General features: G+C 43.0%; 1 protein-coding gene across 4 annotated transcripts in view; it reads left to right on the forward strand.

Annotated features, from left to right (window-relative positions):
- Positions 1–27,246, forward strand: part of USP24 (ubiquitin specific peptidase 24) — a 2,099,319-nt gene that overhangs the window by 336,510 nt on the left and 1,735,563 nt on the right. For all 4 annotated transcript variants that reach the window (XM_078670143.1, XM_078670156.1, XM_078670149.1 and 1 more), the window contains exons 14-17: positions 9,437–9,532; positions 9,642–9,803; positions 15,331–15,438; positions 19,641–19,790. In XM_078670143.1, coding sequence (XP_078526269.1) covers positions 9,437–9,532; positions 9,642–9,803; positions 15,331–15,438; positions 19,641–19,790 — 516 coding nt within the window. The remainder of the gene's footprint in view (positions 1–9,436; positions 9,533–9,641; positions 9,804–15,330; positions 15,439–19,640; positions 19,791–27,246) is intronic.

A 27,246-nucleotide genomic window follows, 5' to 3' on the forward strand; every position in this document is an offset into this window, starting at 1 on the left:
AATGCAATCATTCCAAGCGATAACATTGTACCTTATAAGCACACACTACTTGTTTTACAATTGTATTGATTGTACCGCGGTGTATTGACTGTACCATGGTGTATTGACATCCACACCCAGACGAACTAATCTGCAAACACAATGATATTTGTTTAAGATGGCAAAACAAAAAACGAAAATGTCGTAATGTACCTGCCAAAAAACATTGTATTTACTTTTTGGTACTCCATAAAGTTTGTTAAAAAAAAAAATGGAAGCAAATACAAAACATGAAGTCGTCACTGGTCCCAAAGGGACCTGAATGTCAACCTTGAGCTCGACCGCAAGCAGATGTGACTACCTTGACCCCTCCCCTAATCCAAACCACACTAGAGGACAACACCCACAGAAGGATGCTTAGGGGAAGGCCCAAACTCTGTTCAGGAACTACCCCATGTTACTCAGTAATGTCTGCCACGAGCAGTTCTTCCCCTTCTGCAAGAATGTAAATACATTTTTGTATTTTTCTCCGACTGGGAAACGAATGCCCCCAGGCACTTGGATGAGTAGCAAAGAAATACTGTTTACGAGAGGAAAGAAACTACCAAAGTTCCGTCACTCTTCTGTTTTCCAGTACAGGTCGTCCAAGCGACTGGTAAAATGATGTCGTTGTTTTCGAAGCTGAGCTCAACTCGCAGCCATGATGAGTCATAGATTCGCCCTTTGATGCTTCTGCAGCTGTAAATACAAGCTGTCTCCGTGGAGCCGATAAGGGGGGAGGGGGCGGGGGGGAGGGAAATTGGATGCACGCGCTGTGTAATGCCAGCCGACAGGGGACAGGAATGTGTTCGCGTACGGAGTGCACATCTCCTGTCCGGGCGCGCACATGGTTTGGCTCCCTTTGCGAATGTAAACGACAATAGGGGCTTGCCAAGGCGTAGCAGCGCATGCGCTGCGTTTGCTAGGCGAGACCTAAAAAGGTGGCTCTCGCACACTAGAGCCTAAAGCAATAGATTGTCATACTATTATTTCTCTATCTGCAATACTGAATGTATATTTATACAATTTCACTGTGTCAAGAAGAAACTGCTATAGGTGGAGTCTAACCTTATTCATCTCCTTGTAAAAAGAAATGGTGATACAGAGCTCCCAGGTCTTTCATTTAATGTCCTGTCTCTATCTTTGGCTAATCATCTCTAAATTGAAACGTATAAATTATGGCCAACGAGCTATGTTTCTTTCATATGTGGAGTTGACAGCCTAGTTTTCAATGTAATCTGGTACAATTGATCTCAATGATTGTGTTTTTAGTGACTGAAAGTGTGGAAGCACAGAATTGGCCTTAATCCTCGCTTTACCCGCCTTAGTATTAAACATGGCTGGGTCCTCACCCGTCTTATCTTCATTAAATTACACCTAATGCCTCTGTTAAGATCTTGATTTCTGTATCACTTCTAGAGCACTTCTGGAGCTTCTTGGCCTCTTAGTCTCCTACATCTTCCTGGTCAGCTGCGTTAGATGGCACTTGTGGGGCCTGCAATGGAAGTTGAAGTTTTAGTCCGCTCAACACTGAGGAAATCTATCGTAGCCCTTTCGGATTTCAGAAGAGATGTCTCACAATTCGCAGTGGTGGCTGCTCAACCGGATTAGTGAGGTCATCTGAGGAAGGTGGCGATCAGAGAGCTCTGGTCTTTGAATGAAGCCTGGATCTACATATCTTTGGTTTATACAGGCCAAACTGCCCAAAGGTTTTTCTGCTGTCCAAGGGGTGTCTGTTCTTGCAGCCTTCATCACGTCCTTGTGGCTTTGCGTCAAGCAGGGTGAATTGGAGTCCTGGGTCCTGTGCCAAAAGTCTCTGCACTTATGAAGTTGGTTGATGGGTCAGGGCATTTCCCTGGTCGCAAACCACTTGTGATCCTTGAATGCCAGAGGGGCATCTGGCAGATAATGAATGGTGTCTACATTCCGTGATGGCGAAGGACATCTTACAACAGTAGGGAAAAATCACTGGTAGATGAATTTCGACTGAAATGGAACACAGGACTCATGTATGCCTGTGACGCCCCAGCGTCACAGGTGTCTCCTGAGTTCTGAAAAAAATTAGGAGTGACCGAACCAAAGTCATCCTAGTGGCTCTGGATTGGGTCAGGAGGGGGTACCCAAGCTTTTGGGTATGGGCATCTGCCCTCCGATCAAGCTTCCAATTTGCCATAGCAGTTGGTTCCATTTGTTCTGCCGCCTGAAGCGGTGGATATCTTGCTCACAGCTGGACGAGCATCCATGAAGTCATTTATGCCAGACGATGAGACAGATTTGTGTCCTGCTGTGCGATCAACAAGATTGACAGTTTACAAACCAAACTACCAGATGTTCTTTTGTTTATTTTGTCTTGGCCCACCGAGGCCCTACACTGGGCAATTTTACAGGTTATTTATCGTTCCTTTCAGCCTTTCTGCGTTTGGTGGACGCTCGCTTCTTGTTTAAATTGCCTGTTGTGATGAGGTTTATAAAAGGCATGAACCATGTTTCCTCCCAAACCGTTTGTGATGCCACAGTGTGACTTTAATCTGTATTAACGTTTCTCATATGCACTCTTTTTGAACTGATGCATAGCTGCGCGTTATGTCTCTTGACTTTGATGACTAGTTTCCTCATTGTGAATACTTCAGCTTGTTGGGTGTGAGTGAGCATCAGGCAGTGTTGGTGCCACCACCCTTTTTTCCAGATAAATTGGTTTGAGAACTCAGACAACCTTCTCACCTAAAAGTGTGACTCTTTTCCACATTATGCAATCTATCACCATGCCTTAGTTTGTTTGCCCACCATCGCACTTCGTAAGAGGATAAGCTTAATCAGTTGGACCCCATAATGGCTTTGAGCTTTCAATTTGAATGTACCAAGGAATACTGTGTGGATGATCAACTCTTTGTGTAGTTTTCCAGAAAAAGAACGGAAAGGCTGTGCAAACTCAGTCGAGGTGGATTGCTCTCTGCATCAAGATCTGCAATGCACTAGCCAAAAAGCAGCTTCTAGAAAGTCTGAGTCCGTTTCACCAAGGCCAAAACGATTACTGCATTGGCATGTAGAGCGATTGTCCTTGAAATATGCCAGGATGACATATGGGAGTCAGTCGTGTTCATGAAGCACTGTTGCCTTGACAGCCAGGTCTGGTGGAAAAAACATTCCACCTGTCCGATCATGCTAGACTTTTAGGTGTGAGCCCACTCCGTTTGGGAGCCCTGTTTTTCGATCTATTCTACTGAAAGTAATCTGCAGTTAGATGTATCCATCCGAAGAATACGTTACCTTTGGTAATGCTCTTTCTGATGTATACTCTAACTGCAGATTCCTCACTGCTATGTCACCTCCTAATTCTGTGAAGTGGCTTCTTTCTGACTCCTAAAAAGGACCCAAGTTAGGAATCTGCACACTGGTATGAACAATTATTTGCACTCCACATTTGAGGCCACGGAATAAGATTAGTAAGAAAATTACATCATTGTGCTGGGGATGCGAGGCTTTTGTGGCACTTATATGCGGCTCCACTCTGTCACTTATAGAGTGGAACAAAGGTAGCGCAGAACTGCCTGGCTCCAACTAGTCGTGGGCAGGAACATTGCTGAAGAATGTTTCAGGATCCAGTCAGGTACCTAGGGCATACTCTTAAGGTGAGGAATCCGAGGTTAGAGTATCCACCAGAACGAGTATTAACAAAGGTAACGTATTGACTTGCAAGCGGCACTTTCTGAAATAGTATGCCATAAAATAATTGGACTACTGTTGCGTCTGGTTCTGGGGAGTTTTAATTGTTTGCGGCATTCATTTGGCATTAATATTCATGCCCAGTGGATGTGCCAGGCATTCGAGTTGCTGCCAAAACAGTGAGCAGAGCCATTTGTTATGTCACATGTGTGCCGTATAGGACATCAGAGCCTTAAAGCATTCTGGCTAAACCCTCTGGAGGCCCATTTGCATTTGCTCTCACTACTGCCAGCCAGTATTTAGTGTTTGTAATAGGCATGAGTGATTGTGGAATTCCTCCCAGCAGCAAACGATAGGCTCACCTGAACGGGCAAAGAAGACCATACCTGCCAAAGTTTCAGATTGTTATGTGTGACATTTTCATAAATTCATTGCAATTATGAGTGACATTTCAACGACTATCAGTGACACTTTCTTGCAATAAAATCAAGTAATGAGGGCGAGGACAACCTATGAATATCATAAATTACACCCATTTGAGCAGCAGGAAACTCCAAGAAGATCTTAAAACTACTGCAAAGCACCAGAAATGGAAGGGTACTAACTTAGTGCACAGAGCTACAGTGAGTTCTGTAACACAACCGGCTCACACTGACTGCAGGCAGCTGCTGATCGCATGCTGCCTGAAGGAATTATTTGTAAATAATTTGACACACACACTCTCTGGTGGCTGCACTGCACCACTCTGTCTAACTTACTTCAACTTCACTTGCAGCGCGACTCTGCTCTGCAAATCGTCAGTTCTCGTTTGCTGCCCACCTCCTCATTGAGTCCTCGAGTCAGCCGGGGCTATCATGTCTAATCTAGTGACAGTCGGTCAGGTCAGTTTTACTCTCTCTGCAATTGAATTCACCGCGGTGTGACCGGGGATCAAACTCACTGCAGCTCAGACTGAGACAGCTGTGCCACGGCTAGTGCAAGCAGGCAGTGCTGCCATGCCAAGATGATTTGCTGCAAAGTAACCCAGTCACTCCCACAAGTTAACTCTGGCAGCACTGCAGGGTGTGATGTCCAGTCCCCATGGGCGCTTATGTCCGTGTATCACACAACCTTACTGGGCTGCCTGTTATTTCTCGGTAGTAGCCATTGGGCACTACCTCAACATGACAATCTGAGAGCTGCGATGTGGCGGGAATTAATGGATCTCCTTCTGAGAACTTGTTGTACTCTGTACATGAAGACACTGGTAGCCAAGTTGTAAGTTCTTAAAGTCTTCTTTATTAATCCATGTCAAGTGGTATCAAATAAGGATCAGCAATGTAACAGCTCTTAACCCAGCTCTCATATATCCTACGCCAGCCCCACCAGGAGCAGCCTGCCTAGCTGCTCAGCCCATCTCCAACTGTCACCACTCATCCACACAGGCACCCAGGCATTTCATTTATCAGTCACACCAACATTCCGTCACCATCTCTCACTCTGGCTGAGCAGCCACGAGGACTTAGGCTGATTCACATATGAATGTAAACCTTAGGATATAACATTAACCCTCTCCTTTTAAAATGAAAACAACACTTACAATATCAAAGAAGAGAACTATACACAAAAGGTGATCATGTTCATACTAAGGGATGAAAATAAATTCAAAACATCACCAAAGAGTGAACAATACAAACAAGAAAAGATGGGCAGAAAAACGACATATTAAAAACATGCATCAAAATCCCCCATTCTCCCTCATGAAAATTATTAAGAATATTTAAACCATCAAACAATGTCAATTTGTGAAGGCAAAAACACTGTCAGCAATATTACATTTAAACTAGCAATAACCCCATCCTTTCCCCAAAACACAAAAGAAAATAATGTAGTGAAAGGTGCACACACCCCACGACAAACACCCGAGGGCAGAAACAGACAACAAGGGTGAACCAACACTACAAATACACGTGTACCACAATATGGACCACTTGGAGGGTACACACAGTGAGGCGCAGGGCGACTTACACATGACAAAATCTGAAGCGCAAGACGACTTACACAGGACAACACGTGAGGCGCAGAGCGACTTACACACATAATCCTCCCTCATGAAATTAAAGTCTTCTTTATTGATCCATATCAAGTGGTATCAAATAAGGATCAGCCATGTAACAGCTCTTAACCCAGTTCTCATATATCCTACGCCAGCCCCACCAGGAGCAGCCTGCCTAGCTGCTCAGCCCATCTCCAACTGTCACCACTCATCCACACAAGCACCTAGGCATTCCATTCATCACAGTCACACCAACATTCTGTTACCATCTCTCACTCTGGCTGAGCAGCTAGGAGGACCGAGGCTGATTCACATATGAATGTAAACCTTAGGAATAACAGAACTCAATGATGATACATTGTCGCTAGTAGTCTGCCAGCAGAGCTGGCACTAGCACGCGTACGGCATGCTGTGAGCTCCCACTCCAATGTAACAGTTTTTGGCTGCGCTAATGGCTTTAGTGATAGTGCGTGACAATGCATTTCAGTGCGGTTATGCGGAGCCTGATGCATGGTACCTGGCAGGACTGAATGAACCCTCTGAACCTGACCGTGTGAGCATCTTTTTTGACATTCTGACGCGCACTCCATCTCATTCAGTGTCAAATCGCTCCTTTGTCCTAGTCTACCACGACCATTGATTATCATTAGCACTTTGTGCTTCTTTGTGCTATTTTTTTGTTCCCCTTATTGTATTGTTTTCATTTTGGTTATTAAAGTTTTCAAAATCGGTTTGGGATTATATAGTTGTATTTTAACTTGTTTCTGTTTAAGTATTGTAAAAATTCTTTGCATATAGCCCTACGTTAAAGTTGACTGCTCCGCTTTATAACTAACATGGGGTTTGCTGAGGTTAATTTAGTGATGGACAGGGACTGTCACAGTCCTAATTTACAGCAAGACAATGACTCTTAAGTGTTCTAAACATATGTTTGTACTACCTCTCTTTTTGTGGCTTATGACCGTATTTAATTCATGCTGTAAAATACTGAGTTTGGATGTATTGATATTATATGGATTTGTATGTAATTCCATGTAAAGTTTCACTTGCACTCATTCCAGTTCTCCGTTTGTGCGCAGAACACTGAATCATTCTCCGGAAAGTACTCAATATCTTACACATTTTTTTGCACAGTAGAAAGAACAGGCGATCAATCATTCTTTTTGGACTTGAGCAGATGTAAAAATTATCATAATTACTACTGTGGACAAATTGTGAAATCTTTCAGTAATGACCAGGAGGGTACCACCTGTCGTTTGAACCCTTTCATGAGTGTTGAAAACAATTCATTTCTGTAAAACACTTCAGACTTTTTAAACACTGGCATAAACACTTGTTAGATTGCTATTGTTCAGGTTCCATTTGCCATTATAAATGTTCTTTCACTAGACTTAAAACTGCTAAAGTAATGTAAATCTTAATCCAATACAAAACTCCAGTTAAAACCCCAGGCTGTTATCTTTAAATCATTGACAAACACCACCTTCCACAAATCCGTTTTGTAATTCTACTTAATACGTTGAAAAATTCACTTTTCACAAATGCACGCTTAGTTTCCATTACCTCCTAGTCAGTTTCCATTCTGTTCCTGGTACTATTTAATTACCCCTCTCCTTTTACGGATGCAGAGGTGTCCTGCTTTGAACCGCAAGCCAATCTCCATTCATCCCGCTTCTAGTTCCATTATGGCCCTCAGTGCTCGATCCTATCTGTGCACTCATCTGGTATGTCTGGCTATTTATTGTGTTTTTGAGGGATTTTATGGCTTCTTACAAATTTGCAGGAGTTTTTCCTTCCCCTAAAAACACACTGTCTTAGCCCATCAGGTCCCTTTGTCACCTTATTAATGTAAATTATTGAAACATATTGTCCAAACTAAATAGTATTATTTTCTGCACACTTAAAATAAAGACCTTACTTTTTCGTTTTGATCGATGGTTATTAGAGGTGGAAGAAGGATTCCCAGAGCTCCAGAAACTGCATACATTTACCTCTTGTTATTTTCACAGTACAATTAAAGGCAATGTTTATGGCCTTTAACAATAGCTGGTAGTTGCCACTATGTGCACCCTATGAAATGTTCAACTTTACATCTAAATAAAGGTGGAAACTGGGTCCTACCAACCTTCAGTAAGTTTTATTTTGCACACGCTCTCTCTCTCTCTCTCTCTCTCTCTCTCTCTCTCTCTCTTCTCTCTCTCTCTCTCTCTCTCTCTCTCTCTCTCTCTCTCTCTCTCTCTCTCTCTCTCTCTCTCTCTCTCTCTCTCTCTCTCTCTCTCTCTCTCTCTCTCTCTCTCTCTCTCTCTCTCTCTCTCTCTCTCTCTCTCTCTCTCTCTCTCTCTCTCTCTCTCTCTCTCTCTCTCTCTCTCTCTCTCTCCTCTCTCTCTCTCTCTCTCTCTCTCTCTCTTCCCCCTCCCCATATCCTTGGAATAACAAAAAATATAATCAAAATAGTATACAATTTTAGTAAAAATCATTCCTGCCATAGAAACACGCATGGATAACAAAGATTTTTTTTTTTCTTCAAAGTATGAAGGATGGAAAGAAAACAAATTTGCGAACCAGCTCTGGCACCGCAGTGCATTTCTTAGATGGATGTGCAGGTGATCAGGAAACATTCTGCTATTTCAGTGCAAGAAAGCAAATAGTGAAGTGCCTGATTAGTTATCCCATGCTATAAGCGATAGTGGCGGGTGGGGGAAGTAAGTTACAATTGCACAGGCCAATAGAGGAGGTGTATAGTCCCAAAACATCTTTGTTATGTACATATGTATGTATTTTTTTATTTATTGATATTTATTATTTCTTGAGGCTGGTGAGACAGCTGTTACTTGAGGCTGGCGAGACAGCTGTTCTAGGACTAACCTAAAAAGCATCTCTTGTTAAAGAACCTCCTTGCCCTTCAACAACCAGGGTGCATACACTCAAAGTGGAATGCAAACTACACCTCCCAACATTTTGACAATGATGTACTCTCACCTTTGCTTTTCTCCGTCATCCTCAGTTTGACCCATTATGTCTACGAAGATGCACATATCACCTTGTTGTGCATAATATCCAGCTCTCATCCTCACACCCTCTGCTACCAGGCAATGCACACTACCCAATATTTGGCTTGTATTTGTATGTGTGTACATACTGACTATCTCCTCCCTAATGCTGTGCATTCCCTTGTACCTATCTAATGTAAACTTTTTAACCCATGTTTGCAAAGGTCTGTAACATTGCCTAATTTAATTTAGATGCTATACAAAAACTGCATACTAATACTTCCTTGGTTGCTTCTGCAGTATTTTCTTGATTGACTCTTCTGTTCGAAAAAAAAAGCCTGTAGATTTATAACGGTTGGATTGCTGGAATCATTTGTTATATACCTGCAAATTTAGTTCTGCAGTGATGGTGTATTTTATAGTTATTTACATTGCCCACCCTAACTCCCCCAAGAAATTAATGAGAACACAAACTAATAGGTGGAAGGCTACTAAGCCAACTTGGGGAGAGGTGAGACAAAGATGTCGGGAGGAATAACACCTTTTTTGTAAGACTTTATTGTATTAAAGTTTCATTACCAAGGATTATTTGTCTTCAGTCTGGAAATGTTCAAATATTCATGAGTCTACTAAAAATATAAAGCTGATGTGTTACATAGTTTTGGGTCTAATAAGTCTTATATTAATAATTAGTAGATTAACATTGGTACATCTTTATTTTGTTTTGCAGAGCTGGGAGACAGAGACTGATAGAGTGCGACATAAATTGCTAAGTTTGATAGGACGCATTGGCCGTGAAGCTCGGTTTGACACAACCACTGGCAAGGCAGGGATAGTTTGTTTTTTTGTGTTACCTAAAAGGAGCGTATTCCATTTTCTTTTTCATTGTACTGTAATTGATCTTTCATTTTTGTTTTCTTTCTTTCAAATTATAGGTCCTTGAGGTGCTGTGGGAGCTAGCCCATCTTCCAACTTTACCCTCCAGTTTAATTCAGCAGGCTTTGGATGAACATCTTACAATCCTAAGTGATGCCTATGCAGTAAAAGAAGCAATCAAGAGAAGCTACATCATTAAATGTATAGAGGATATTAAGAAGGTTGGTAACTTTGTCTTCCTGGAATACTGGTTGTGTTCGGAATACTCCTTCAGTTTCTCTTTTAATATATATATTTTTCATTCCACTGGGGTTTATAGATCCACACATGGTCCTAGTTACTTTTCAAAAATGTTTTTAAAGTAGATTCTGCTAACCGAATATCACTGTTAATGTCCCAGAAAGTGTGTATTAGACCACTGGTGTCATTGTTAATGTTCGCAGTGTTATGGGTGCTGGGTATGGCTTGTATATCACAACAGCCAGAAGGCTTCATTCTAGTTTAAATCTAATTACTTTGAACTCAATTCTTCCTAAGTAGTATCTTTTAGAGGTCAAGACAATGTAGATGATTATTCTTGAAACTTGACTAAACCTGGTTATATATATCACTCAATTATGATAATAATTTGTAACTGTTTCTGTTCAGTTTTAGGCTCTAAATGTATGTTTGTTGTCCACTAAACTAGTCATGTAAGGAAGAACAATGATACAGAGGAATTATATATTTTTTATTTTAGTGTAGGGAACATTTAATGACCCTCACTTTAGTCTTTAATTCTTGCGAAAGTATTACCTGAATTACTGTAAGGTACACACACACACAATAGGACCGATCTTCAAACAAACAAAATAATAATCAGTTGTACAAAAACCATACAAATGTACATAAAGAAATATATATACACAACACAAAAAACAAAATACAAACAATTTTATGTTGCCAATAACCTGGAATATATTTTCTATAGCTGGTGTCTGCCCACTTATTTTGGGCAGTCCACTCGGAGGTAGTCAAAAAATGTGTGCACAGAGGCAAAAAGTGCCCTTTCTATTGCTCTCTTGTGTCACAAACAATATTTTGTTTATCACTCAATAAATTTAGTGAGGACTCCCCAAAGTGAATGTCGCAGACGCGTTTCAGCCTTAGTGAACTTTTCGGCCTCCTCAGGACGAGGGCAAGGGAATAGTAGTCTTCAAATCCTCTGGAGGTCATTTATGTAATGGTAATGACCCTGAGCTGCGCCTGGAAAGCGCCTTCTCTCAGTCGAAAAGGTCAATCTACCGCTGTGATACAGTTCAGTTGGTGATTAAACACTGCCTGCCGGTCCGTCTCGAATCGAAAAGTGCTCTCGGTCCTCCTTCCAAACACGTTTGGAAGGAGGACCGAGAGCACTTTTCGATACATGATTGTATTTCATACCCAGATATAGGAGGGTGAGCTTGGTATACCCCTTAGGTATATATATGTCCACTAAACTATAGGCTAGCATATTCCTTTGAAACATTGCGTTTTGCCTTTGTTTTGAATTACTGAATTTGTGCTCTCCCATGCCTGGATCTGATTTTGTCTCTTTAGGAGCTATGCTAATGCGTGAAGATATTTACTCCTGAGGAAGGGCTTTGAACCCATACTGGAAAATATCAGAATCCTGTTGCTGTCATGTTTGATATTCTTCTATAATACATCATTTTGTTAATGTTCTATTATGAGCAGTTGCAGCAGTTTTGCTTTCATTATTGTTATATTTTCCTTTTGACCACACCATTTTTGTTCTAATTGTTTCTTTATGCTGTGCGTGCTCTTTGTTTGGAAGGCCTCTACCGAAGATCCACACAAAGCCTACATGTTCTGCCTCTGCAACTGGTATCTGAAGTGTTCTTTCATTTTCTGTGCAGAAATGTATTCAAAATGACCTAAAGCAGTTTTGGGATTTGGTACCAGGTGCACTCTCTAAGTCTGCAATACTTAATGTTACAGCCTGCAGCCTGTCCTCATCTCTGCCTTGCATGTATGAACCTCTGAGTACACCCTCTTGTGATTATCTCTTTGAGAGAAACACTGAGTCACAGGATTTGAGGCCCTGTGGTATCAGAGGAACCGCTCAGGTCACTGATTTTTTTCCCAGTCCCCCTCCCCTACGGCACCAGCCTCAAAGCTTGTTTAGTCTGCCCTTAGCAGCACGCAACCACCCTGTGGCAAAGCAGGATTTTACATTTTCTCACAGGGTGGCAACCTATCACATCCAACATATGGATCCCTCAAATTGTCAAGGAGGGTAATGCCCTTCCATTTCTATCCGACACACTATATCTTCCCCCCACTTCAGTGCTGCACTTAGAGCAACACCTATCCCTCTTACTGCAAGAGGTGTAAGGTGCCCAAAGGGGTCATTAAGCGGATGCCTGACTTTGAAATATAGATGGGAAGCTGTTCATGTTGTTTCCTTGTGACGCAGAAGGATGGAGGCCTTCATCTTATTTGGATTCTTTGCCTTCTGAATGGCGTCATGTGGAAAGACAAATTCAAAATGCTAATATTGACCAAAGTTTTGTCAGCCCTGGATGTGGGTGACTGGATAATAGACTACAACGTACAGGTCACATGCTTACATGTGCCCATCCTGCAGTTCGATAGACATGAGCTGCAGTTTCAGGATCATTGAATGCCAGGATGAACAAGTACAGCCGGCGGTATCTGGGAGATTAAAAATGGGTGGGTACACCCTGAGGAGGCACAAGAAGTCTTCCAACAGTGGCGAGGACCTTGGCTAGATCGCTTTGCCGCCACCTTAGAAAACACACATTTCACTTTCTGCAAGGATCCTCCCTGGGAGATGTATTTCAATTAGTGTGGGACATGGGACTCCTGTATTCCTTCCCTCCTCTGCCTCTCCTGCATGAGGCTTGAGGAAGATAAGGAACAACTGGGCCAAAGTCATCTTAGTGGCTCCTTTCTCTGCCAGGAGAGTGTGGTGCCCAGAATTTTTGAACATGCACGTCTGCCCTTTGATCAGGCTCCCTGCAACGTCATCTGGTGCAGCATGGCAATGTTTTCCACCTGAACCTGTGCAGTGTACACCTCCATGCATGGTGCGACTGCAGTTGACGGCGTTTGACCTGCTAACCAAAGGTAAAGATGTCATCCTTGCTTCCAAGTGCACTTCGTTGAAGTCTGTTTAGACCGATCCCTGGGGCATATTTGTGGCCCAAAATGCTACCCTTTGAGATGTACAGCTTTGGTATCTATTCTAAAGGTGAGAAAGTTGTGCTTACAAGTATCCATCAAATCAACAAGTTACTAGCCTTTGGTAACGCTTTTTCTGTTGTATACTCTATTTAACCACACATTTCTCACTGCCCACCTACCTGCCAGTTCTATGGAGTGGTCTTTTTACCATCTAAAACGGTCCCAAATTAGAGATTTGCACAATTGTACCTCCAATTGCTTTGTGCTCCGCGTTACAAGGCACAGAAAAAGAAGAACAAGAAACTGACCTCTGCACCCAGGAGTGGCACTGCAAAAAAGCTGCACTCCATCACTTCTGAGAGCAATGGCACCCCCTAGTGGCTCGTGGGGCGGGGTGGGCTTTACTATGACATTTTCCAGATCAAATTTGGTTCCTAGGAATTCTTTACAAGTGAGGGATCTGCAGTTAGAGAATGCACTAGAAAGAGCGTTAAGGAAGATAAGCACTTGTTCTTTACTGTGCCCCTTAGGAAATGTATTTACTACTGCAAAGGAGGGAATTGCGCATTTGCCACCTTAACAATTATCTCCTGGTTATTTGATTACGTTTTCCTTTTCATTTCTCACAGATATAGCACATGCAAGAAATTTTGCTTACTTACTGGGGGCTTAGTTACCATTAATTGACTACATGTTGCTTTCATTTCCTTGCTTCTCTTTGGCCAACTCATTCTGTCCTCGCTTCTTCTTCGTGTGTTTGTGCCGCCCCTGGTGCATGCGGCAAAAGTGCGCCCGGTGTCCTTCCACTGCTCGGGCTTATGTATCTACTTTTTTTTATTTTGGTTGCTGCACTCCATAACTGTACTTGTACTTGCCCTCATTGTTGCTCCCATGCTTTGTTTTGGGTTGTCCCCACCCTCCCTGCCCACCGTTTTACGTTAACCCCACCCTTCCTGTCCACCATGTTACCTTACTCCCATCCTCTCCTCCCATTGTCCGTGTTTCTTTGCCCCCACCTTTCATCCCGCCATCCGTGTTGCTTTGCCCCCTCCATTCATCCCGCTGTCAGTGTTGCTTTGCCCCACTCTCCCTGTCCACCTTCCGTGTTACTTTACTTCCACCTGTCCGCATTGCCCTTGGGACCCTCCACAAAAAAGTGCTATGATGTGTACATCACTGGCAGCCTCCGCTCGTTCTTACCTCCCACTGTGTTGCCTGTCGCCATACCCTTCCTCCAGGTCATCTTGCTTATGCACGAACTATTGGCTTTATCGTTTTGTTGTAGCCATGTCATACAGCAGCGCGGCTGCAAGTAATGGCATCATCTCTTTTTTTTGGGCATGCTACACAGTAGTGTGCTGCTGCGCTGTATACAACATGGCTAACAAAAAATTGACAAAACTAATAGCTCTCACATAGGTGAGACCTATTGACTTGGCCACTACTCGTTTGCATAGGACTTACTTCCTCTTACGTCTCTCCTAATTTTGGATGAGTTTTCCCTGTTGTTTTGACTAACATACAAATGAGCGATATTTAACATATATCATTTTATAGTGAACACAACTTTTCTTTCCTTTCGTTGCATTGTGGCCAGTACTTTATAATGAGCGCTAAAAGCTAATCCACAAAGGTTTAACTTTGAGTAGTTACGGCTTGGAATGGAAGAGTATTTAGTGAGAAATCAGAGCTGCTTCTTTTGGTGCGGCTGAGTGAGGAAATGCTCTCTAAGCAGCACATAAAATATATAAATGACATGACATGACATGGCACATAAATATAGGGAGAATTGACATGCTTTGGAAAAATAAACGCAATAGTGGCATATTGCTGAGCTGAATGTGTCCAGTTATAGAAATAATAGAATGCTCCCTGATGCATTGAGGCAAGGATCAAGTTTTCTTTGCTGGAATGGAAAAATATTAGAGATATTTTGAGATGGTGCCTGGAAGTGGCTGGAGAGATATAAAGAGAAAATAAAGATATTGAATACATAGAAGAAAAGGACTTCTTACATCTTTGAAAACGGAGGTGGCCAGGGAACAGGCAACGGACAAGGGATGGTGGCTGATGGACAACTCGGTGCCTTGAGTTGATTGACGCACGGAAAAGGCAGAAAATGATGTCACTTCCTGTGCATATGAATGATGGGAAATCCAAACAGTGAGTTTCATATTTCCTCCTAGCTAGGAGATCTAATAATTGCTAGGTTTTGCTAGAATGTAGCCAAGATTAGAGCTTGTTTTTTTTATATTTGGTCATGATATTCAAGAATAGTTGGCTTTAAAGTTTCTTTAATGATGTAACACTTGAACTTCACCTAAATAATGGGTGACAGAGTTATCGGCCCTTCAGAGTGTCATCAGTATGCTAATTGACAGAGAAACTAAACACTGGATGTTACATGGTAAGTAACTTAACATTTCAATTGATTGATGGATGTTTTAGCCCTTGACAAGGACACTACATTTCTTTTTTTATTCACTAATTTTAATAGTATTTAATACTCCGGTCATTCTAACTCTCTCTAACCATAACTATTATTTTTTTGGGCAACAGTCTTCTCAACATAGTAATCCCCAGATTGTCTGGGTGGTTCCTGCATTGCGCCAACTGCATGAAATCACACGCTCATTTATCAAGCAAACCTACCAAAAGCAAGATAAGGTAAGAAATCAGTCCCTTACCTCCTGTCATGTTAGAATTTTGCATCAGTTTTTTTTTTACTTAATTCCTGTTTTCTTACCGCCATTTATGTTATCTCATGTTATCTTAATTTTCAGTGTTCTGCTTAATGGCGCTTTAAGTTTCTCTTTTGCTCAGGCTGATTAGATATTCCGAATCACCAGTTTGAAACATTGGAATATAGCTTGGACAGTAACACTTATTTTCTGGATTGAGGTAGATGCACAACATTGAGCTATGTCCACTTGTCCTAATACTGGCTTCACAGCCTGTAGTTCTCCATTTAGAAATTCTAGGATCGTCCTAGGGACAGGTGCTCCGATTGCGCCTACATTTTCTTTTTCTTGTGTTCCCTATTACCAATTTTGAACAATGCTGTGTGTCTCATGGCCCATTCTCCTTAGTTGACTTGTAGGCTTTAGGTTGGCAGTGTTGAGTGCTGCAACCCTCTGACCTGACTCTGTACTTTGTAATACTCTCACCTGTATTGTAAATGTCCCATCATTTTTAAACTGAGCACTCTGTTTAATATTCAAACGTGGGTTGCAAAAAAGGCAGGGGATATCAGAAGTATCAGTAGAGAAGCTCTTCATTTTCTCAGCTTCCTCTAAGCGGTAGTCACTTAGCTCAGGCAACATTTTATGAAATCTGAAGGTATCTCACACACCTCATAATGGAAGGTGCTTCAAAGTGACAGTGTTGCCTGAAGTCTGTGGCACAAAGGTATTATTCTTGATTTCCCTCTACCTCATTCTACTGTTCCCTCATGGCTGTTTTTACAGTGCAGTGCAATTTCCTGAGTTTTCACATCTGTATAATCACATCAATTCCTCGACAGGGACCAAAGCTGATGCTACTGACCTCCTTTTTGTGATGATGCCCATGCTTTTCTGTTGGGGGAAGTGCTCTAAAGCATAGACATAAACACAAGTCAAAAGTGCCAAGACACAAGGTGTGTTTTTTGTTACTGTTCCAGACAATAAGCATTGGAACACCATTCCCTTGAGGTGAATAAGGTTCATATGATTGCGACAAGGTATGAGCAGACCAGTTGGCCCAAAAGAACTATAAGATGAGCACCTTCTCTGCTTTTATGCTATTGGCCAGCTAGCCCATTCTACTATAGTTTGTTAGTTTAAATTGATATTGAATAGTGATGATATAAACATAGAAGAACAGATATTGTTCACTAGTGACTATGAATCTTGTGAGTGCCGAACCAGTAAGAGATGAATAATTTTGTTATTTGTTAAAGTTACTAAAGTTTTTTGAAGAAACAATATAAAATAACAGGATTTCTTATTTCATTAGGCTATCTTATTCAGTAAATTTAAAACACTTCATCTTTTGGTTGTGAATCTAGTTAAACCTACAGGGACTTGGTTGAGATTTATGAATGTAAGTGAAATTAGATAGTAGCATATAACTGCTTGTACCTCAGATATATTATTCCTCCCTTTAATAGAAACGAAAAAAAGTAAGTTCTTCTTAGCGTGTAAAGCACGGTAGTACTTGATATGAACAGCAACAAACACATTCGGATTACTTTACAAGATATAATGAAGAGATTTAACCCTTTGCATGCACTTAAAATAATTGATATATTGCTTTTGTAATTTCATGTATGTAGTGGCTTAATATATAACTTTAAGTTTCAGAAACATTTGCAAAATACTTACAATCACTGATGTCATTTGAGATGTTATCAATGATGTCCTCAGTGATGCCACTGACCATGTCATGAGTGATGTAATATGTGAGGTCATAAGCAGTGCATTGCGGGGCGTTAGTTATAGTTAGCCCAGGTAAATAGAACTGCTACATTTCACTGGTTTTGTACGAGTAAAATCTGATTCTAACTATAACGTCCCTGAAACCTTGGGTTTATCAGTGAATTTTGAAGTTTAAAAAAAATTATATTTCCTAACTATAACGTCCCTGTAACCTTTGTTTTTTTTTTTCAATACATTTTTTTAAGTCACAGATCTGTCAATTTTCTGCAAAACTCATAAAAAAAAAAAGATGCAAAGTGATCATGGTGGCATAGAGTCTGTTGAAAGCACCACGACTAAAGAGTAAGTGGTGCTAGACTTTAGGTGTAGATCAGGAGCTCAATTTTGGAAGAATCGACCTTGAGGTAAAATGTCATCCAGTTTTCGGTAAGGAGCAAGCAAATCTTCAGGTGGTGGGAGCCGTTGAACAACGATGGTATTGCATTTGATTTTGTACCATCTGTGTTTTGATGGTTATCATACCCATGCCAGGGGCAAGGTTCACAGAAGCACCATTTAAAGACTGATTCATGCGGATTCCAACTGAATTCTCAAATATATCAAGTAACATTAAGAAAACCATTTGGTGCAAAAAAAAATTTCTCATCCAGCCTCTGAGTAAAGAGGGATTAAGAAAGATCAGCTTGATATCTAATGATATATATTTTACAGAAACAAGGAAACTCAAAGTTTATGGTGCCGTACCTTGGGTGCAAAGCATTTTACAGGAACCGCAGACCCTAACAAACAACAATTTGTTGAAAAAATTCATATAGAGATACAATGATGTCTATATTTATCTGTCCAGCTGGACATGATCATTTAATATAGGAAAGTAAAAGAACAACATACAAGTGGGGATATATATACAACATTAAAAAGAGAGAACTCAGGCATTCCGAGTAACATGGCCAAAAACACAATTCATCAGTTAGGCCAACGAAAATACATTACAACACCCTAGCACTTAGTAATAAGGGATATAAGGTTGTTTCAGAGTGCGAGAAGTTGAGGATGTTTTGATCCCACTTGTATTTTGTTCTTTTAATTCCTTATATTAAATGATCATGTCCAGCTGGACAGATAAATATAGACATCATTATCTCTATATGATTTTTCTCAACACATTTTTTTTTTGTTAGGGACCGCTGTTCCCCTAATATACAATTATATCAAATTATGGCTTGCCAAGCAAACTTGAAATGTTTCTCAGGGGAATTATCAGGTGCCATCAGATGTCGCAAGTAGTGTGGCCAGACACATCTGCACAAGTTTCACTGCTGCCACCTTTCTCCCCTGTCTTTTCAAACCTTATGGTTCGGTAACTGTAAGTGTGAAACCACAGGGTAACATGTAAGTAAGAATTAATCTGACTATATTTCTTTGTGTTGTATCTGTGTTTTTGCTTTCAGGTTTATAACTCTCAAGGGGATTTAGGTATTGATTTTCATATATATATATATATATATATATATATATATATATATATATATATATATATATATATTCTGATCTCTATTTCAGTAATATTTGATGGAGATTTTCTATAAGAATATAAGGAGAACAAACTTGTGAGCAATGTCTTGTAAACATGGTACAGTAATTTGTAGTTCATAGTTGTCCAGAGGAGTGCTCTCATTTAGCATGTCAAACAGGTTGCTATATATCAATTGATGTATGTGGTTAATAGAGCTTCAGCAAATTATTAAACATTTCATTTATATTTATATTTTGGTGCAATATTTAAAACCAAAGTCATGCCAATATTCATGATGTCTGTGAGTAATGTGGCTTAATGTTTATTTGAGGACAGTGTGGTTAATTTATTTGGATGTAAAATTCATTGTCTGCAAAGAGGAGGGTATTTATAGCTGTTGATGTACTGTATATTTGTTTTCTCACAGCGTACACATTGAGCGGAGAAAGACTGCAAATTCAGATTGCATTGCCTGCTGAAGTGTAAACCCAGTTTGGTTCTTAAATATATTCCATCTCATTGTAAAAGCTACTTGGCTTAAGATGTTTACATTTCTTAACAAGTTTACCTTAATCAAAAAGGTGCCAGGTAGAAAGGTTTGCAATTGGAAAAAATCCCTCATAAAAAAAAATCATGTCGGTCAGCTCAGTGGTTCACATCCAGTGATTACAGCAATTTCCTGACCTGTTTCTTAGCAAATGCTTTTTAACAGAGAAAAGCATTTGGTTAATCTTTTAAATTGTGTGAAATATGTATATATTGCTGGGAGGAATAAGGCATGTGATTCTTTGAGGTACTAGCAGCACTTATGTTAACTTTTCTCAGAACCTCTGGAAAAAAATTATATTTGTTAATATTATTTCTATTATAACAAAAAGTTAAGTGGTGTCTCTGTGGAATTTGTAACCTGCATTTTTTTACTTTTGTTCACCAAGAGCATCATTCAAGACTTGAAGAAAAACTTTGAGATTGTGAAGTTAGTGACTGCAAGCCTGGTGTCTTGCCATCGACTTGCTGTTTCTTCAGCAGGCCCTGGCGGCTTAGTTGGCTCGACATTAGTGGATGGCAGATACACGTACCGGGAGGTATGTCATTAATGATTTCTTTTATCATGTTGTTTATTGGGTCAGCATGAGGCTTTTTATCATGCAATATCTAATGCTTGGAAAATGTAAAAAATAGTCTAAATTAATTTCCTTGTAACATTCAAAGTATTAGTTCGTTTTAAACCCTCCAGACTTCCCATGTTTAGGTAGTCATAACTCCTAAAATCCTTGCTTCCTAAGCGTTTTAGACTCTATTGGGCCGCTGCTGAACACAAAAGACCGGCAACCGTGCTGGCTCAACTACTCAAGTAATACCAGGATATTCGCAACCATCTGGGCTAGCCTTGTGCACCCACAACTGCGCCGAGTTTCCACGCTGCACTCCGCCTTGATTATTGTCTACCCTTTAAGCCCCCACAGCATATGAGGCTTCTAATTATTAGGCATAATATCTATGTCCTGATGATGATCCGCGTGTTTCCATGCTGGATCGAAACGCCGTCGACACTTTGAAACACCTTATACAATCAAACCTTGTGTGTACTTAATTGTAAAGGTGTATTATGAGATTTGTTGCCTTTTGACATTGCTTATTTACCAAGTACAACAAACCGTAAAGCTTTGCCTAAAGCCCCCTGTTTGTCGTTCTCCCCTGCTTTGTATTGTTTTCCATGTATTAAGTAGGGCACAGGCTTGTGCCCCACTTGTATTGTTTAGAGAAAATGTTTTTTTTCTATTTCCTAAAGGTAAATATCAGACCTCTGTCCGGCTGGACATGTCCATTCAATATAGTAACGACTTAGTCTATATTCATTGTTCTAATATTCTCCCTTCTCCAAGGGCCACTGTTGTTTAAAAGAGTTTGTAAGAGATCCAGCCAACACGATCCTATCTCCGTGCTATCTTGCTGCCCTGAATATTTTACATTTATTGAACTTGCTTGACAACAACTATCAATAACACTTAATTTGTGAGAATCTCTCAGAAAATGCTACTGTGTGACTGACGGAGAACCTAATATGATATTGTGCAAGTAATAACTCAAGTATTTTTACATAAACCTATGATTTCCAACCCCTGTTGAGTGTCACAGAGAAAATTACATTACAGGCCTACAATTGAACAGCTTTCATCTGTGACCTCAGCTCCTTTCTACTAGACATGATGTATGGCAGGGTTTTGTTCCAACTGTTCTGTCAGTTTTCCTTTCCTTTCCCTTTTTTTCTTTTTATAATACCGACAAATTTTATTGAAATTTTCATAGAAGAAAACCATATATAACATAAAGCGTAATATTAGAAAAGATTAATGAATGGTAATTCAAAAAAGACTATACTGTGAGAGTTCTATTGATATTCAAAGAGAAATACAGAATAAACGGTGGGGGTTGAGAAAAAAGAATATACTTATTGATAAGCATGCATTGATCGCTGTGTAACAGTCCTGGTGAAAGGTAGCAAGGTGTATGAGTGCAACGACTATAAGAGAACAGATGATAGAGCTAGATCACCCCTGAAGGAGGGTATGCTTATTACATATGTTGCTTAACATAATCGCTCGGGTACAAAGGGGCACAGAAGAGGTTTGCTGTACAAGCAATGTCTAAGACAATGTGCTTCAAACTGTTTTTTTATTGCAGTCTGAAATGGTCTCCCGAAGGGGGGTTATAAGGGGGGCAAGGAGGAGCGTATGATGTATGTTCAAGTTAGTTTAGTGGTAGCAAAGTAAGTGTCAAGCCTGTTTATAGTTGACTATATTGTGGTTTCCAGATGTTGTAAGACAATGTTGTTGGCTCCGCTAATATGATTGATCCAGTTCATTCAGGATTTAAAGGAAGTGGAGGTTGTGTTTTATCCAATTTGAAATAATAGATTAGCACGGTGCTGTTAAAAAGATGTCTAACAGGAGTGTATCCGATTGGGATTGTGAGCGAGGATCCATGGAACCCATTTAGACTGGCTGGAACTCGTGTATGATCTGAAAACCAAAAAGCGAGGAGAGTAACCCAAGCACTCAAAAACCCAAAACTGGATGACCGCAGTGCAAGTAAAGAATAAGTGTGTTAAATCTCCAGTGTCATTACAGTTCCAGCATGATGGATCCTCTCTGAGGCCCATCTTATAAAAGCGAGAGGGAGTCCAGAATATACTATGAAGCAGCCACAACTTGGTCTGGGAGAGTGCAGGAATGATTTTATGGGAGACTACCAATTTCCAAATCATTTCCAATGTTCGTGGGGGAATGAGTCGGGATCCGACTTCTTGAGTATGGATCGGTTTAAGTTTGAAGAGTTTAGCTGTAGTAGCTTATAGTACCATGAGATCTGATGGCCGTGCTTATTGCAAACACAAGGAGATGATGGACAAAGCGCTGAAACGTTTCAGACATTCAACCCCAGTCACAGATCTGGGTTGCATCCATCATCAGTCGTTAGCTCACTTCGCCACCTCAGTTCGGACCCAGCTATATGCAAATCTGTCTTGACCCTGTGCCTCATGGGAACAGTCCAGCCTGAACTGCAAAGTCAGGTCTTACCTGAACTGGAAACAAGCATCCTGGGACCGGTTTCTGGGTAACACCCTTCATCAGCCAGTCTAACTGAGTTTTTAATAGATCCCTCTAGTCTCAGTAATGCCTGTTTAGTTGCCTGGCACATTTGTCTTGCTGGAAAGTGTTTTTTTTTTACATACTGTGGAAAGTAACATAATAGGGTGATTGGGCTTCCAATAGAGTTTCTTCAACCAGCAGCCAGGTATGCGTGTACCTCTGTGAACGAAGAACAACATAAACCCTTGTTTTGCCAAAAAAGCTGTTTGGTATAATAGAAAATTTGTGAGATTTACTCCACCTAGGGAAGTAGGCACTTTTTCGATTGATATTCTTGGGTGTTTGTTTTGCCAAATGAGGGTATTTAGAAGTTTATGTAGTTTGTGTTGAAAGTCATCCGATAGAGAGGGAGCCTAGCTATAAGGTAATTTACAATCAGTGTCGCTATCATTTTAAAGTTTTAGATACATCCCCACCATATGAGGAATTTAGGGTTCCAGGATTAAAGAAGGTTTTGTGTTTTTTGCTGAGTTACTTTCTCCTTGTGTAGTCTGGTACCAACTGACTCTGTTCCAAATTCCGTACCTAGGTATTTTTGGGCATCCAGTCTGCCATGCTAGCCCAGAGTTGGGGCTAGCATGGCAGACTGGATGCCAAGAGTTCTTTGGAACATATATAATTTAATTCTTTAACAGCAGATTTATCCCTATTAAAGCTGTAGCTCGCAACTCTGGCATAGTCCTCAATAGTATTCATGAGTGCTTCAATAGATGGTCGAGCGTTGTCCGTCACTACCAAGTTATCATCCGTGTATGCTGTCACCTTCACTGTTGTATTTTTTAGATTGACCCCCGAGATGGACTTGTTACAGTGGATGTTATGGAGGAGTGGTTCTGATCTAAGAATGAACAGGGAGGGGGAAAGAAGGCATCCCTGTCTGGTTCCCTTCTGCAGTTTAAAGTATGTTAAGAGAAGGCCGACTGTTCTCACTCTGCGTTTGGGTTACTATAGAAGGCCATGGCCATTTTTTTTTTAACAACACTTTTTATTATGTCAATTGTCAAATACAATGCAGAGCTCTGTGACCCAGAGACATACTGCCACATAGTACACAAGAAATATTGCATTGACTTTTAACAAGTGCATTACTCAAAGACCTGAAACAAAAAAGAAACAAAATCCCCACCCCCCTGCACTGTCTATGCACCACAACATGAATCACACCAATTCGCCCGCACATAATTAACATCCTCTGCAGGACCCAAAAGGTCCGGGACCACAACTCCTGCCCAATTTCGCACTCAACAGCCACATCCCTCACGGCAGGGGGCTCCAGGTCCAAACCCCGGTATGGCGCCCACCTCTTCCAGATCTTAAAATGCTTCAATGGACACCCTCATGCCTGAAAAATAGGGACCTCCTGACCCATATTAAAATCCAAACCATTTTTCCATGCCGGAAGCAGGGGTGGGGCCCCTGCCTTCCACTTATAAGCAATGTCTCGTTTAGCCAGCGTAAAGCCCCAGGAGCATCAGATGACGCTTATAAATATTTCCCCTCCACCCCCTCCATTATATGTAATAGTACCAATTTTGGGGATTAAGGGAGCTCCCATCCCAGGACCTCAGCAAGGCTGGCCAACACCCCTGCCAGAACCTTTTGAGCCCCGCGCATTGCCAAATTGTATGACGCAGAGTACCATCCGCCGAACCACAACGTAGGCACACCGGGGACTCTATTAAACCTGCCCTCTACAGCCTAACACGTGTATAATATACACAGTGAAGATAATTAAATTGGATCAACCGAAGGTGCATGGCTATCGCTGCTTCTCTAAGGGACGCTAGTGCCTCCATCCAGTCCTCCTCATCCAGGGGGCCGAGGTCTTCCTCCCACCTCTCCCTAAGTTTATCTAACGTAGTGGGGCAATTCGTCACCAAGGTTTAATATATCTTGGAGATTTTATGGTCTTGGAGGTCACCCATAAATACTTTAGCTTCAACAGGACTGAACTCTGGAAGAGACTCCAATTCCGCTAAGCTGGGAAGTATAGCATGTCTAAACTGCAAGTATTTGAAAAATTGTGTTTTCGGCAACTGATAGTCATGCTGGAGATCCTGTAAAGATGTTAAAACAGTGCCTCGCATAACTTCCCCTAAGGGAGATCCCAATAATATCCCTGTCTCGGAACCCCCCCCCCCCCAAGCCTGCAAGTTGTGGCAATCTACCATTGGACCAAAGGGGAGTCTCCCTCGTCAGCATGCCCCACCACCCCATCTTGCGCAGGGCCTGCCTCCACACTTGAAAACTACTCTAGCAGCGGATGACAGTGTCTTGCGGATAGAAGCAGAGTATAAGACCGTGTGTAAAGAATAGGAACCCATCCAGCACCGCTACACTGCACATGCCGGGTCAGAGCGATCCTCAGACTACCATTCGTTCAATATCAGGAGTTGCGAGGCCACGTAATAGGACTGGACATCCGAGGCGGCCAGCCCACCACAGTACGTAGCCTGAAAACACATCTGTAACGCGACCCTGGATGCCCTCCCTGCTCAAAGAAACTGACCGAGTTAAGGGAGTAAGGCTCCAGGAAGAGACCGAGGTCTCCCCAAATATCTGCATAATACGCAACAATCTAGGGCCCTTCCTATTAATGTTGGTCAAAAAGAAGAGAACATCATCCGCCTAGAGAGCGATAACAGTCCGATAGCCCTTTTGCCCATTCAAAGCCTGCCACTTGTGCGTCGATCCGCACCCACGCCACCAAGGGCTCCATGGCGAGGGCGAAAAGAAATGGAGACAGTGGGCATCTGTCGGGTGCCCTGTCCGACAGGAAAGGTGAAGGAGACCGCTCTCGCAACCTTTACTGAAGCCGTGATTTGAGTATGAAGAAGTTTTCAAGTAGGCCAAGAAACGTGGACCCAAATTCAAATTATCCAAATGCGCAAATAGATACGTCCAACTAAGGTAATTAAAAGCCCTATCCATATCCGCCAAGAGGAGAGCCGCTGGCACATCCAGCCTCCATATCATGTCTATAGCAATATGTGCCCGCCGGATATTGTGCTGTCGCCCGCTGAGGCATAAAGACCGCTTGGGCCGGATGGACCAGGGAGGTGATATGGGAGCAAAGGCGAGTGGCCAAGGCATTGGCCAAAACCTTGGCATCAATATTTAGCAGCGAGATAGGGAGTATGAAGACTGATGGTCCGGAGGAAGTCCCGACTTTTGGAACACGACCACCTCGGCATGTCTCCAGTTGCGCGGAAGGCAACCAATCTCACGTGCTTCCTCTACCACCCAAAGGCGATGGGGTCTCAATTGCGAAAAATATCTCTTGAAAAACTCACAGGGGAATACGCTGGGCCATTGAGCCTTTCCAGAATTGTTCCCCTAATGCCGTGCCGAATTCCTCCACCGTGAGTGGGAGATACAATTCCGCCCAAGCCTCATCTGAGAGAGACCGGGGCGGGAGATTCAAAATAAAACTGTGAACCACGACGTGTCTTCTGCCGCTGTAATGCGCTCTGTCGCATTGCGCAGGTCCGGACGAAGGAGTAAGACCTCAGAACTCACCTCCCCTATTTTGGTCTCGAGGGACTTTGTAATTGCCGCCATGGGGGCAGCATTGTCCGGGACTCCACCCTCCTGCTCCGCCGCCAAGGCTGCGGGACCCTTGAAGCAGTCCATAGTGCTCTGCTTAGCCGCCCCCTGTATGCTTATCCCTCGTCATGGTATCGCCGGGGCTCCAACACCGGGTGAAACCTCCACACAGTATGCTCAGCACAAACGATGAAATGGCTGCAACAAGTGCACCCCTAAGTGGGAGGGGCACGGCACCACCACCTAGGAATACTCCCCCCCCCCCCCCCCCCCCCCCAGTCTGCTAGCTGTGCCACTCGGACCGGGCCCCACAGGATGTCGCAGGAGCCCCCACGCACTCACTCCAATCGCGGCACGAACCGGCCGCCGGCTCTTACAGTGGGGGGAAAGCGCGCACGCGGGGAAACAGGCCACGGCCCCACCGGAGACGGCTCCCCCACACCAAGCCGAATGGGCCACAATACAACACTCGAAGTAACTCGCGCACCTTTGCGGGGAGGATACAGCACAGACCGCTGAGCCTGCTCCAGGCGAGGTCACCCCCCACGCGTCACCGCTGTTTGCCTGCCTCCTGTTTTCTGCCTGTCTCGAGCGACCCAGCCGCCGCTGAGCCGCCCGCTTGCCACAGACTTTTCCCGCCGCTGCCTCCCTGCGGCCCCGCCCCCCCGCCAGCCCATTCGCCGCCCCGCTCCCGCCACCCAGCTGACCCGCCCTCCCGGCTACCTTCTTAAGGGGACTGCGCTGTCCACGAGAGAGTGACCGCTGAGCCTGCTCCCGGCGAGGTCACCCCCCACGCGTCACCACTGTTTGCCGCCGCCTGCCTCCTGTTTACTGCCTGTCTCGAGCGACCCAGCCGCCGCTGAGCCGCCCGCTTGCCACAGTCTTTTTCCGCCGCTGCCTCCCTGCGGCCCCGCCCCCCGCCAGCCCATTCGCCGCCCCGCTCCCGCCACCCAGCTGACCCGCCCTCCCGGCTACCTTCTTATGACGCCCACACGTACGCGCAGCGTTCACGCGCAGCGGGCGCGCCCGTCCGCGCCTGGACCGCGCCCAGTGCCAGGACCCCTGGCCCCCGACGTTGCAAGACGACCCGATAGACCTACGACGCCGCCGCCCTCCACGCACTCAATGCCGGCCAGAACCCCGCCTGCTGCCGGGCCACCCCGAAATGCATCCACGGACCCTTCACCTGCAAAACCTGCAAGTTCACCTGCCTCCGAACCTGCACCGCACCCGCCAAGCCATACACCAGCAGCAACCACCTCAGGTGCATCCTGCTCAACACCCGCTCCGTCCACAGACATGCCGTGGAACTCTGGAACCTCCTCGACACAAAATCACCAGA

Source organism: Lissotriton helveticus, chromosome 1_2 (genome assembly GCF_964261635.1).
Source record: "Lissotriton helveticus chromosome 1_2, aLisHel1.1, whole genome shotgun sequence".
NCBI classification, from domain to species: Eukaryota; Metazoa; Chordata; class Amphibia; order Caudata; family Salamandridae; genus Lissotriton; species Lissotriton helveticus.